The sequence below is a fragment of the Oncorhynchus masou genome, chromosome 22 (assembly GCF_036934945.1).
Source record: "Oncorhynchus masou masou isolate Uvic2021 chromosome 22, UVic_Omas_1.1, whole genome shotgun sequence".
Classification (NCBI taxonomy): Eukaryota; Metazoa; Chordata; class Actinopteri; order Salmoniformes; family Salmonidae; genus Oncorhynchus; species Oncorhynchus masou.
In genome coordinates, this window is record NC_088233.1 from 27,642,608 (window position 1) to 27,657,650 (window position 15,043).

At 41.0% G+C, this 15,043-nt stretch overlaps 1 protein-coding gene across 1 annotated transcript; it reads right to left on the bottom strand.

The window, feature by feature from the left end:
• Positions 1–1,683: 1,683 nt before the first annotated feature.
• LOC135509273 (dynein light chain roadblock-type 2) lies at positions 1,684–6,007 on the bottom strand. Its single transcript, XM_064929787.1, has 4 exons — positions 5,906–6,007; positions 2,499–2,574; positions 2,154–2,321; positions 1,684–1,947 (listed from the first exon to the last, which is right to left on the bottom strand). The coding sequence occupies exons 1-4, from the start codon at positions 5,906–5,908 to the stop codon at positions 1,904–1,906; spliced, it is 291 nt and encodes a 96-aa protein (XP_064785859.1). The 5' UTR covers positions 5,909–6,007; the 3' UTR covers positions 1,684–1,903.
• Between the last annotated feature and the right edge of the window lie 9,036 nt (positions 6,008–15,043).

The window sequence follows — 15,043 nt, forward strand, 5'->3', positions numbered from 1 at the left end:
TAAAATCTTCGAAAGCCAAGTTAAACAGATCACCGACCATTTCGAATCCCACCGTACCTTCTCCACTATGCAATCTGGTTTCCGAGCTGGTCATGGGTGCCCCTCAGCCACACTCAAGGTCCTAAACTATATCATGACCTCCATCGATAAAAGACAGTACTGTGCAGCCATCTTCATCGACCTGGCCAAGGCTTCAACTCTGTCAATCACCGCATTCTTATCGGCAGACTCAATAGCCTTGGTTTCTCAAATGACTGCCTCGCCTGGTTCACCAACTACTTTTCAGATAGAGTTCAGGATGTCAAATCAGAGGGCCTGTTGTCCGGACCTCTGGTAGTCTCTATGGGGGTGCCACAGGGTTCAATTCTCGGGCTGACTATTTTCTCTATATATATCAACGATGTCGCTCTTGCTGCTGGTGATTCTCTGATCCACCTCTACACAGACGACACCATTCTGTATACATCTGGCCCTTCTTTGGACACGGTGTTAACAAACCTCCAAACGAGCTTCAATGCCATACAAAACTCCTTCCGTTGTCTCCAACCGCTCTTAAATGCTAGTAAAACTAAATGCATGCTCTTCAACCGATTGCTGCCCGCACGTGCCCGCCCGGCTAGCATCACTACTCTGGACGGTTCCGACTTATATGTGGACAACTACAAATACCTCGGTGTCTGGTTAGACTGTAAAGTCTCCTTTCAGACTCACATTAAGCATCTCCAATCCAAAATTAAATCTAGAATCGGCTTCCTATTTCGCAACAAAGCCTCCTTCTCATGCTGCCAAACATACCCTCGTAAAACTGACTATCCTACCGATCCTTGACTTTGGCGATGTCATTTACTAAATAGCCTCCAACACTCTACTCAGCAAATTGGATGTAGTCTATCACAGTGCCATCTGATTTGTCACCAAAGCTCCAGATACCACCCTCCACGGCAACCTGTATGCTCTCGTTGGCTGGCCCTCGCTACATATTCGTCGCCAAACCCACTGGCTCCAGGTCATCTATAAGATTTTGCTAGGTAAGGCCCCGCATTATCTCAGCTCACTGGTCACTATAGCAACACCCACCCGTAGTATGCACTCCAGCAGGTATATTTCACTGGTGATACCCAAAGCCAACATCTCATTTGGCCGCCTTTCCTTCCAGTTCTCTGCTGCCAATGACTGGAACGAATTGCAAAAATCACTGAAGCTGGAAACATATCTCCTTCTCCAACTTTAAGCATCAGCCGTCAGAGCGGCTTGCGAATCTCTGTACCTGTACACAGCCCATCTGTAAATATCACGCCCAACTACCTCATCCCCATATTATTTCTTTGCTCTTTTGCACCCCAGTATCTCTACTTGCACATCATCATCTGCACAGCTATCACTCCAGTGTTAATGCTAAATTGCAATTATTTCACCTCTATGGCCTATTTATTGCCTTTATCTCCCTAATCTCACTGTACATAGACTTTTTCTATTGTGTTATTGACTGTATGTTTGTTTATCCCATGTGTAACTGTGTTGTTGTTGTTGTTTGTCACACTGCTTTGCTTTATCTTGGCCAGGTCGCAGTTGTAAATGAGAATTGTTCTCAACTGGCCTACCTGGTGAAATATATATATTTTAAATCATATCATACATGTGTGGACATCGGAAACAGGAAAAAACGGACATCCAGACATACAATTGTTATGACATCCTTGTTTATTGTTTTGAATTGACGACAATGGCTAAGGAAGATAATCAGTATATAGAGTAAGGCATCATATTGCAGAGTTTCAAAAGTAGACAAAAAAGAAAATACAAAGAAAGCAAAAAGTGTGGTTCAGCTAAACAAAACATATATTCTTGAGAAAGATCAGTGTGTGAGGAGCTACAGCCTGACTCTCACAGGAACATCCTGGGGCTATTCACTGGGGTTCTGGATGACTATCAATAGATACTCCTTGTCTGAAAGAGAGGAGAAAACAAACTGTAAAACCACTGAATGTGTCTCATTACATTTCACTGAATGTGTTTTATTAAATGCAATTGTTTCATTTACTTTACCTTAAACAATTAATGAAATAGTTCACAATATCGATATGTCAGATATATTGATGTTCACATGTGTCTGGGCCTCCCTCGAGAACCTGAACCACCTCTGCTTCACTCACCAGGTGCCACCATGATCTCATGCTTCTTGGAGCGGATGCGGAGGAAGGTCAGGTCGTTCTGAGGGTCGATGTCTCGGACTGTGCTCCTGGCTTTCATAGTGAGCTGGTGCAGCAGACCAGCATACTGCACCGTAGTGGAGTTGTCTAAGGTAGTTCTGATTGGGATACCTGAGAATGACCAACACATAGCATCAACTTTAGTAGAGGTGATGAGAGTAGTACTGATTAGTTAGCCTGCTAGATACATTCAAATTGTATGTCTAAAGTGTAAAATTGTCTCCACATATTTGCGGCTATAGGTACAGCTCCTATAAGAGAATATAGGCATGGGATTGTATTGCTTACCCTCGGCATTAACAACTATTGTTCCAATTACACCTTTGTGAGTTTGAATTCTCTTTAGTGTCTCCTCAACTTCTGCCTGTTTAGGGGAGAAAATAAAACAGCACAAAATCTTTATGCTTTAGCAAGCAGCTTTAGCACGCTCATCTGACCAAGACCCTCAAGACAGTCAACAGTTAGCATAAATGTTACCACATTCATAGAAGCTAACCACTTTAGCGACTATTGATGATATTATCTTCTGACTGGGGAAGTTTTGTTAAGAGCCTTGAAGCTTGCTCTAAACATTAACATGCATCGCTTGCGGTATGTTTTTGGAAATATAAGCAATATATCTTCAGAAATAAATACATTTACAAAAAACAAAAGCTTAAATTCCTACACACCTTTATAGGGTTAGTGTTCCCACATGGCCATATCCACATGTAACATCGCTGGTTTATGGAAAACAGACGGAAGACATAGTCGGCCAACTGTGATAATTGGCTACTGTATCTAGCGTGCTCCGAACACCTGTGTGTAAGTGTAGTTCGTCAACTGGAGGCACACAAATTGTGGATCTGTGCAAAACTGCTACAAAACTGCCCAAGAACACTAAGGTAACCTGCCTAAATGACTACCGACCCGTAGCACTCACATCTGTAGCCATGACGTGCTTTGAAAGGCTGGTCATGGCTCACATCAACACCATTATCCCAGAAACCCTATACCCACTCCAATTTGTATACCGCCCCAACAGATCCACAGATGATGCCATATCTATTGCACTCAACACTGCCCTTTCCCACTTGGACAAAAGGAACACCTATGTGAGAATACTATTCATTGACGACAGCTCATCGTTCCAACACCATAGTGCCCTCAAAGTTCACCACTAAGCTAAGGACCCTGGCACTAAACACCTCCCTCTGCAACTGGATCCTGGGCTTCCTGACAGGCCGCCCCCAGGTGGTAAGGGTAGGTAACACATCTGCCACACTGATCATCAACACAGGGCCCCTCAGGGGTGTGTGCTCAGTCCCCTCCTGTACTTCCAGACTGCATGGCCAGGCACGACGCCAACACCATCATCAAGTTTGCCGATGACACAAGTGGTAGGCCTGATCAACAACAAGGATGAGACAGCCTATAAGGAGGAGGTCAGATACCTGGTCGTGTGGTGCCAGGACAACAACCTCTCCCTGAACATGATCAAGACAAAGGAGATGATTGTGGACTACTGGAAAGGGGCCTCCCGGGCACGAACCCAGAGTCTCTGGTGGCACAGCTAGCGCTGCGATGCAGTGTCCTAGACCACTACGCCACCAGAGACTCTGGGTTCGCGCCCAGGCTCTGTCGCAGTCGGCCGCGACCGGGGAGCCCGTGGAGCGACACACAATTGGCCTAGCGTCGTCCGGGCTATGCCGGTAGGGATATCCTTGTCTCATCGCGCACCAGCGACTCCTGTGGCGGGCCTGGCGCAGTGCAAGCTAACCAAGGTAGCCAGGTGCACGGTGTTTCCTCCGACACATTGATGCGGCTGGCTTCTGGGTTGGAGGCGCGCTGTGTTAAGAAGCAGTGCGGCTTGGTTGGGTTGTGTTTCAGAGGATGCATGGCTTTCGACCTTCGTCTCTCCCGAGCCCGTACGGGAGTTGTAGCAATGAGACAAGATAGTAATTACTAACAATTGGATACCACGAAAAGGGGGGTAAAAATTTAATAAAAAAAATAAAAAAAGGAAAAGGAGGACAGAGCACACCCCATTCTCATTGACAGGGCTGCAGTGGAGCAGGTTGAGAACTTCAAGTTCCTTGATGTCCACATCAACAAACTATCATGGTCCAAACACACTACGACAGTTGTGAAGAAGGCACGCAAAGCCTATTCCTCCTCAGGAGACTGAAAAGATTTGGCATGGGTCCTCAGATCCTCAAAAGCTACAGAGGGTAGTGCGTACGGCCCAGTACATCACTGGGACCAAGCCTCCCGCCATCCAGGACCTCTATACCAGGCGGTGTCAGAGGAAGGCCCTAAAAATTGTCAAAGACTCCAGCCACCCTAGTCATAGACTGTTCTCTCTGTTACAGCACGGCAAACGGTACCGGAGCGCCAAGTCTAGGTCCAAAAGGCTTATACCCCCAAGCCATAAGACTTCTGAACAGCTCATCAAAGGGCTACCCAGACCCCTCTTTTACACTGCGGCTACGATCTATGCATAGTCACTTTAACTCTACATATTACCTCAATTACCTCGACTAACCGGTGCCCCGCACATTGACTCTGTAATGGTAATCCCCTATGTGTCCTCGGATGGGTGTCCTCGGATGGGGCCACAGTGTCTCCTGACCCCTCCTGTCTCAGCCTCCAGTATTTATGCTTCAGTAGTTTGTGTCGGGGGGCTAGGGTCAGTTTGTTATATCTGGAGTACTTCTCCTGTCCTATTCAGTGTCCTGTGTGAATTTAAGTGTGCTCTCTCTAATTCTCTCTTTCTTTCTCTCTCTCTCGGAGGACCTGAGCTCTAGGACCATGCCTCAGGACTACCTGACATGATGACTCCTTGCTGTCCCCAGTCCACCTGGCCGTGCTGCTGCTCTAGTTTCAACTGTTCTGCCTTATTATTATTTGACCATGCTGGTCATTTATGAACATTTGAACATCTTGGCCATGTTCCGTTATAATCTCCACCTGGCACAGCCAGAAGAGGACTGGCCACGGCCTGGTTCCGCTCTAGGTTTCTTCCTAGGTTTTGGCATTTCTCTGGAGTTTTTCCTAGCCACCGTGCTTCTACACCTGCATTGCTTGCTGTTTGGGGTTTTAGGCTGAGTTTCTGTACAGCACTTTGAGATATCAGCTGGTGTACGAAGGGCTAAATAAATAAATACATTTGATTTGATATATAGCCTCACTATTCTTACTGCTGCTGTTGAATTATTTGTTACTTTTATTTATTTATTTTACTTATCTACGTTTTACTTAACACGTTTTTCTTAACTTCTTAAAGCATTGTTATTGGGCTTGTAAGTAAGCATTTCACTGTAAGGGATACACCTCTTATATTCGGCGCATGTGATAAATCAAATTAGATTTTAATTATAGCTATGATTTTTATTTGAAAGACTCTTCCTGATATAAAAGATAAGGGGAATATCAGAATATGTTTCGAAAACAGGTTTGAAATCGATGATTGCCTTTCCTAAATTGTGGTTCACATGGAGCTAAATGCGGGCGAACGTAACCACTGAAACCCCTTTAGGAAGGGTTTTCGAGAGCTAGCATAACGTTAGCTAGCAAGCTTAAGTAAAGTGGGATGGGTTGATAATGGATATTTGTTGTTGTTGCCGTCACGTATCTACCATTTACATAACTATTATTAAACACTTTACATGAGGCAAAACATGTCATGTTAAAATGATTAATTATATTTTTTGTACCATATTTGAAGGTACTGTCAATGTTGTTGTTGTTGTCCAGCAGGCAGATTCCTTTCTTCACTCCTGTCGCCTTCTGTTCTTTCTTCCTCAGTGATACCGCTGTGAAGCAGGCAAGAATAACTAAGTATTTCTGGGTCACGGATTTTTGGAATTCTTCAGAATAAGAGTCCCGTCCTGTAAACTTTGTAAGTGAATCATTTGGGCGAATATTAAGGAAAATGTGCACAATTGTCGATATATTTTACATAGAAAAACGAATTAAACATATTTCTATGAAATATTCTTTGATTTATTTGTTGATTTTTTTTTCAAACCTAAATGGTTAACAATGTTTTTGTGTGTGTACGCCACAGGAGGTTGGTGGCACCTTAATTGGGGAAGTCGGGCACGTGGTAATGGCTCGAGAGGAATAGGTGGAAATGTATCAACAACATCAAACACATGGTTTCCATTCCATTCGCGTCGTTCCAGGCATTATTATGAGCAGTCCTCCCCTCAGCAGCCTCCTCTAGTGTACGCCTATCATTTATTGCACCATACATGTGTCTCTGTGTTCTACTCAGAAGCACTTCTAGAATCCACATCCACAGATTTTACATCCCAATGAGTGTCGCTGCTCATTCTGCGGCCCTTAAAGAGTGGCATATCATCTTAAATCCAATCTGTTTTCATATTGGACATATTGCACTGTACACAATTTTCTGTATGTTGTGTCGCAGTTAAAGGGGGGCGCTTCTAGTTTCCAAATCCACAGACTATACATTACGAAGAGCATTGCTGCTCATTCTACAAACAAACAATCGGTTTATTCAAAAAGTCAAGAGAGAGACGCAATTTGGTAAAAAGCATGATTTATTCATAACAAATATCATGATGAAGTAAATTAATTAAATACTTTTCATGAAATTGATCATCAACAGTAACACAGAAGTTTCAAATTATGTGTAATCTAACAATTCCACAACAACTACATAATACACACAAATCTAAAAGGCTGGAATAAGAATATGTACATACAGTGCCTTGCGAAAGTATTCGGCCCCCTTGAACTTTGCGACCTTTTGCCACATTTCAGGCTTCAAACATAACGATATAAAACTGTATTTTTTTGTGAAGAATCAACAACAAGTGGGACACAATCGTGAAGTGGAACGACATTTATTGGATATTTCAAACTTTTTTAACAAATCAAAAACTGAAAAATTGGGTGCGCAAAATTATTCAGCCCCCTTAAGTTAATACTTTGTAGCGCCACCTTTTGCTGCGATTACAGCTGTAAGTCGCTTGGGGTATGTCTCTATCAGTTTTGCACATCGAGAGACTGAAATTGTTTCCCATTCCTCCTTGCAAAACAGCTCGAGCTCAGTGAGGTTGGATGGAGAGCATTTGTGAACAGCAGTTTTCAGTTCTTTCCACAGATTCTCAATTGGATTCAGGTCTGGACTTTGACTTGGCCATTCTAACACCTGGATATGTTTATTTTTGAACCATTCAATTGTAGATTTTGCTTTATGTTTTGGACCATTGTCTTGTTGGAAGACAAATCTCCGTCCCAGTCTCAGGTCTTTTGCAGACTCCATCAGGTTTTCTTCCAGAATGGTCCTGTATTTGTCTCCATCCATCTTCCCATCAATTTTAACCATCTTCCCTGTCCCTGCTGAAGAAAAGCAGGCCCAAACCATGATGCTGCCACCACCATGTTTGACAGTGGAGATGGTGTGTTCAGGGTGATGAGCTGTGTTGTTTTTACGCCAAACATAACGTTTTGCATTGTTGCCAAAAAGTTCAATTTTGGTTTCATCTGACCAGAGCACCTTCTTCCACATGTTTGGTGTGTCTCCCAGGTGGCTTGTGGCAAACTTTAAACGACACTTTTTATGGATATCTTTAAGAAATGGCTTTCTTCTTGCCACTCTTCCATAGAGGCCAGATTTGTGCAATATACGACTGATTGTTGTCCTATGGACAGAGTCTCCCACCTCAGCTGTAGATCTCTGCAGTTCATCCAGAGTGATCATGGGCCTCTTGGCTGCATCTCTGATCAGTCTTCTCCTTGTATAAGCTGAAAGTTTAGAAGGATGGCCAGGTCTTGGTAGATTTGCAGTGGTCTGATACTCCTTCCATTTCAATATTATCGCTTGCACAGTGCTCCTTGGGATGTTTAAAGCTTGGGAAATCTTTTTGTATCCAAATCCGGCTTTAAACTTCTTCACAACAGTATCTCGGACCTGCCTGGTGTGTTCTTCATGATGCTCTCTGCGCTTTTAACGGACCTCTGAGACTATCACAGTGCAGGTGCATTTATACGGAGACTTGATTACACACAGGTGGATTGTATTTATCATCATTAGTCATTTAGGTCAACATTGGATCATTCAGAGATCCTCACTGAACTTCTGGAGAGAGTTTGCTGCACTGAAAGTAAAGGGGCTGAATAATTTTGCACGCCCAATCTTTCAGTTTTTGATTTGTTAAAAAAGTTTGAAATATCCAATAAATGTCGTTCCACTTCATGATTGTGTCCCACTTGTTGTTGATTCTTCACAAAAAAATACAGTTTTATATCTTTATGTTTGAAGCCTGAAATGTGGCAAAAGGTCGCAAAGTTCAAGGGGGCCGAATACTTTCGCAAGGCACTGTATACGGATGAGCGATGACCGAGCGGCTTAGGCAAGATACAATAGATGGTATAAAACACAGTATATACATATGAGATGAGTAATGTAAGATATGTAAACATTATTATTAAAGTGGCATTATTAAAGTGACTAGTGATCAATGAATTAAAGTGGCCAATGATTTTGAGTATGTATGTAGGAAGCAGTTTCTCTGTGTTAGGGATGGCTGTTTAACAGTCTGATGGCCTTGTGATCTAAGCTGTTTTTCATTATTGGGCAAACCAAGAGTGCAAGTCTGGTATGGAATGGCGTTTTATTTCACACTGGAAGCAAGAAAATAGTAAACTAAAATAGTAAATGTATTGTTTTGTAATTAACATATAGTCCTGAATTATTCAGTCAGCAGAGAGTTAAAACAGTACAAAAGGGCAGACTGGATCTTGATTTTATGAACACAAACAATGGATAGTTTTTCCTGTACAGGGCTTTATTTATGTATGGAAAGGAAAGGGGGATACCCCGTCAGTTGTACAACTGAATGCCTTCATCTGAAATGTGTCTTCCGCATTCAGTCCAACCGCTCTGAATCAGACAGGTGCGGGGGCTGCCATAATCAACATCCAAGTCTTCGGCGCCCGGGGAACAGTGGGTTAACTGCCTTACTCAGGGGCAGAATGACAGATTTTTACTGGCCCAACGCTCTAACCACTAGGCTACCTGCCGCGTGTAATTTGTGTGGTCTAATATGTATGTCCAATATGAAAAACGGATTGGATTTAAGCCACTCACGGCGCAGTTTCGTGGGAAGCCCCAGCAAGGTCCAAGCAAGGCCAGAGAGATAAAATGCAGTTTTATAGCTAATCTCATGCTATTTTACACATTTTGCAATGAGGTTGAGAAAAAGAGATGCTGTTTTAGAGCTCATGGATTCTTCAAAGATTGGACAATGTAAACTTTTGCTCCACAATATTTGCCTTAATATGAACAAAATGTGAAATATATATTTTGATAGACCAAAGTATCAGCTATCACACCATGTAACCAAACAACCAATTTTTAATGTGTATTTTTTTTAAATAAAATGCAACTAACTGGATTTATGTCAACTCTGTCAGACACCAGAAAAGGCATTTCATTTTTACTATCAAATCCAATTTTATTTGCCATAGACACATGGTTAGCAGATGTTAATGCGAGTGTAGCGAAATGCTTGTGCTTCTACTTCCGACCATGCAGTAATAACCAACGAGTAATCTAACCTAACAATTTCACAACAACTACCTTATACACACACATGTAAATGGATGAAGAATATGTACATAAAGATATATGAATGAGTGATGGTACAGAAAGGCAAGATAAGTAGATGGTATCGAGTACAGTATATACATATGAGATGAGTAATGTAGGGTATGTAAACATGTAAAAATGACATTGTTTAAAGTGGCTAGTGATACATCTATTACATAAAGATGGTAAGATGCAGTAGATGATATAGAGTACAGTATATACATATGAGATGAGTAATGTAGGGTATGTAAACATTATATTAAGTGGCATTGTTTAAAGTGGCTAGTGATACATTTTTTACATCAATTTTTCCATTATTAAAGTGGCTGGAGATTTGAGTCAGTAAGTGTTTAAAGGCCTCGATTGTTCAATTCTAACATTAGATTATTCAAATATCTAATACAAATCTTGAAACTTCCTTTTGTTTTGTTTTATAGCACTATTAAATGTTCCAGGGCTAATTTCGTTAGCATTTTGATATGCTTTTTCTAGATTTAGAACATGAAATTATTAAGCAAACATTATGCCTTAGGCCTAGCACAGAAAATACTTCAATTGTTTAAGCACATGTTGCGGAAAAGTGATGACAATATATTTTTTTGAATAATGGGGTTAGCCATCAATGGCAGAGTTGACAAGCCACTGACAGAGTTGACAACAGATACTCAAAACAGATATATTTTTACCTCTAAAAAATAAAAGTTCAATACAAACATGGGAAATTACTCCCTGATGAAGGTCATGCAGCCAAAACGCGTCGGTTTTTAAAAACGTTGTTTCTATTGAACATGCCATACTAATAAAGGTATTTTAATCAATTATATGAAGAGTGCCTTGGTCCTCCTTTCTATTTGATGACCAATTTACCCCTTTTACCAAAGAGCACCTTCTAGCTAAAATGTACTATTGTGTACCTTAGTAGCGCTTCCCTTCCTCCTCTTTCTCCTTTGGGAAATTATTCATTTGAAAATCCCCAATAAAGTTGATGTTAGACAACAATATACCAGAGTTTATGTTTTACAGCATTTAGACATTTTTTTTTATTAATAATTCAGGTGATTTTTTATTTAATTTATTTTTTTCACCTTTATTTAACGAGGTAGGCAAGTTGAGAACAAGTTCTCATTTACAATTGCGACCTGGCCAAGATAAAGCAAAGCAGTTCAACACATACAACAACACAGTTACACATGGAATAAAATAAACATACAGTCAATAATACAGTAGAAACAAGTATATATACGATGTGAGCAAATGAGGTGAGATAATGGTGGTAAAGGCCATGGTGGCAAAGTAAATACAATATAGCAAGTAAAACACTGGAATGGTAGATTTGCAGTGGAAAAATGTGCAAAGTAGAAATAAAAATAATGGGGTGCAAAGGAGCAAAATAAATAAATAAATAATGTACAGTACACAGTAGCAATCTAGCTTTTCCTCTATTGCTTTATGACTCTAAAACCTAATTAGATGTAATATATTTTAACCAAAATCCATATTATATTTTAATCTATCAGGCAGATGGAGTTTAGAGTCCATGGTTGTGACTTGTGACCATGATTATTCCAACATTGTTTGTTAAAATCTATCAAAGTAGAGAACTTTACAGACAATGGGTGGTCTTGTTGCACTATATGAAATAAGGGATCCTTATTATATATAGTGTAATAAGAGGACATGAATAAGGGATCCTTATTATATATAGTGTAATAAGAGGACATGAATAAGGGATCCTTATTATATATAGTGTAATAAGAGGACATGAATAAGGGATCGTTATGGCAGTGGCAATTTTAGCATGGAAACCTTGGTGGGGGTTGTTTTTAGATGCATGCCAGCAAAGCCACTACACAACACAACACTAAACAATACATGAATTGCACTATAACGGTGACAAACGGTGCCCTTCAAACTGTTAGGGCCTACATAAAGCTGTCCCAACAGCAATCACCAACACCTTTCTGCTACTCCTTGCTATCAGCAGAGCCTTGTCTGGCAGCGAAACAGTTCATTCAGCCTCGTTTATTGCCTTTTTTAAAAACATAGCTGATGTGGCTGACTTACTACTACTGACAATTGAGATGTACAAACTATGGCATAACCGGACGACGAGCGGATAAGAGGCAATCTGTAATTTCGATTAAGACATTATTGAGAGAGCTCGGACGGACGTAGTCAGTATAACTATTTGTTCAGCACTTTTGAAGTGTACAGCTGACTTACTACTACTGACAATTGAGATGTACAAACTATGGCATAACCGGACGACGAGCGGATAAGAGGCAATCTGTAATTTCGATTAAGACATTATTGAGAGAGCTCGGACGGACGTAGTCAGTATAACTATTTGTTCAGCACTTTTGAAGTGTACAGCGACAGAATTCAGAACATGGGCCGTTCTTACAGAATTCTCTACACCGAGTCAGAACCGTACGATAAATAAAGGGGGCATATAAGCAGACAATGAAAGCTTAATAATATTCAATGATGACATTTCTCTAAAACAGGCTATAGGCTACATGTGCACCACCAAGTCAGAACAGTAGGCTAAGTTATGAGGGTAAAAGGGACCAAATTATTAGGGGGAGGCACATGAGCTACTGACAGCTTACTACATAACATACACTTAGTATTACTTTCTTAGCTACAGTATACAAATCTCCATGGCATATTACATCAGTTATGCAGCAGCTTACAAGAAATTGTTGGACTCACCTTATTGTGCTGAGCTCACTTGAACAGGAAGGTGGCACGGTAGTCTTTCATGGGCAAATTTTGTGGTCAGATTTTGTCATCAAAGTCTGGCATTCTCTGGATTCATGGTGCTTCCAAGACAACTTGGAACTCATGATGTCAGTGATCTTCAGGTCAGAACTCTAGAAAGAGGCTCAAGTTCCCGAGTTGCAATTCCGAGTTGGAAGACTGTTCAAAGCGTAATTTCCCAATCTGAGCTTTTTTTCCCAGAGTTCCCAGTTGTCTTGAACTCACTGAAGTCTGGGATTTCCCAATTCTGAGTTTCCAGTTGTTTTGAACGCAGCAGAAGTCATGCTGGATTGACAGCATGGCCAATGTTGAATATTTATCCTTTCAAGCTTGGAAAAGAGACCCTTAAACCCAGACTTGGACCACACACCCACTCCACTGAATAGCAGGCTAGTGATTGCAGTTAGCCACTGATTCCTTCCAAACCACTCATTGTTGAATTAGCGATTCCAACTTGTTGTGTAATGTTTATGTCCAATAGCCGATGAGCACCGATACATTTTCATCTATAATTTCTCTTCATTATTTCTCTTCACATGACAAGGATTTAAAAGGATTTGCCGGTAGATTGTCAGCTTGATTCATGATGATGATTTCTAGCTCGCTAGCTAAGATTTTGAAGATATGTCCAATCAACTCTACGATAGATATAATGTGATTTGACTTTAACTGTGGCCAATGACCTTGAACATTCTTGGATGGGCACTTCTTATGTAACTGGGTGCAATGGGCTTACATTTTCGAGGTCTCCCTGTAGATTTTGCGGTGACCAAGTGTCCCATGAGTGACAGAACACTGAGCCAGTCACTGCACAATTAGTGAACATTACCAACCCCTAAACTCCATATTTTCCGCTGGCTGCCCCACCACCACATAAAGCATTGAGCTAGCCTGAAACACCTGCATTTTGGAGCTGCCTTCCTCAAGAAAGCATTGTTTGCAAACTGATATGTGACATGTATTAATACCTGCAGACAAGGGGGGTGCTGTGGTTGTTTTAGACTATGATAAATATAAAGAAGAAATTCAGAGACTACTCAGTAATGAACGTTTCTATAGAGAACTGAGTGTTGATCCCACACAGGTGTTCCAAAGGGATATATGCTCTAATCTGGAGCCCTATTAAACCACCTTATCTCAAAACCGGAATATGAATATCTTTGTTGCAAATGTGCCATACGTCCATGCTTGTACATTTTACCGAAATTACACAAACCTAAAACACAACCAGGCAACTATTCAGGCAGACCAGTGGTTGCAGGAATAGGCTCAATGCTAGAGCCTTTGTCGAACTTTGTAGACTCTTTTATTAAAACTAATGTGTAAGCATTGCCATCACATGTAAAAGACTATATAGACTTCATAAACAAGATCTCACCAATAACGGGTTTAAAAGAAGACTGTATTTTGGTCACATTAGATGTCGAGAGTCTATGTACCAGCATTCCCCATGTGGGGTTGCTGGCAGCACTAGCACACTATTTGAGAGACAGATACTAATGAATATCCACCAACTAACTTCATTTTAGAGCTGGCGGAATATGTTTTGACATATAACTATTTTAGGTTTGATGATGAATATGATGAATCCAAACGAATGGAACATCGATGGGCTCCACATTCGCTCCGAGCTATGCTAACCTTTATGTGGGTCTTTTTGAAGAACGTTTTGTTAACAATCCATTTTTGAATAAAATCCTGGAGTGGTATCGATATATTGACGACATGTTTTGCATATGGGAAGGAACTGATAAAGAGCTGTCCGATTTTATGGCATTACTCAATGACATTGACCCAAATCTTTAAATTCACTATTGAACGTGACACTCCACGTGTTCATTGCCTTGATATGCGGATTGAGAAATCAAATGGAACCCTGTTTACAACTCTGTATAGGAAAGAAACGGACAGAAATACTCTATTGCAGGTAGACAGCTTTCATCCTGAGCCTTTAAAAGGGGGACTTCCAAGAAGCCAATTTTTCAGACTGCGCCGTATATGTCACTCCACAGAGAATTATCTAGAAAAAGCAGCGGAGATGCGCATTAGGTTTCCAAGAAGAGGCTATTCGCACAATGTGTGGATGAAGCTCTTAATTTGGCATTGGAAAAAACACGAGATGAACTATTACAAAAAAGACCGCTAAAGCTAAAGAACACTCCGTAATGTTCACAACTACATATACTTTGAACTCGCGTAAAGTGGGAGGTGTGGTCAAGAAACACTGGCATATTTTATCATCGGACCCAGTTTTGCCGGCGGAATTTAAAAATCCACCACTTATTGTGTATAGGAGAAGACAATCAGCCAGGCCCTTTTACGCCCTCTACCAAATGGTAGCTATAAATGCAGAGGATGCGCACAGTGCAACAATATGATAAAGTGTGAATATTTCTGCCACCCACACACAGGAAAACGGTTTCAAATAAATGACATTATTACGTGTTCCACCACCCATGTTATTTAC

What these genes read in the sequence shown, in the direction of transcription:
- LOC135509273 (XM_064929787.1), bottom strand. An exon ending in AATAGTTGTTAATGCCGAGG is followed by an intron (nt 2,322 to 2,498) that starts GTAAGCAATACA and finishes GGTCATTCTCAG; the next exon opens with GTATCCCAATCAGAACTACC. An exon ending in TGAGATCATGGTGGCACCTG is followed by an intron (nt 1,948 to 2,153) that starts GTGAGTGAAGCA and finishes CCTCTCTTTCAG; the next exon opens with ACAAGGAGTATCTATTGATA.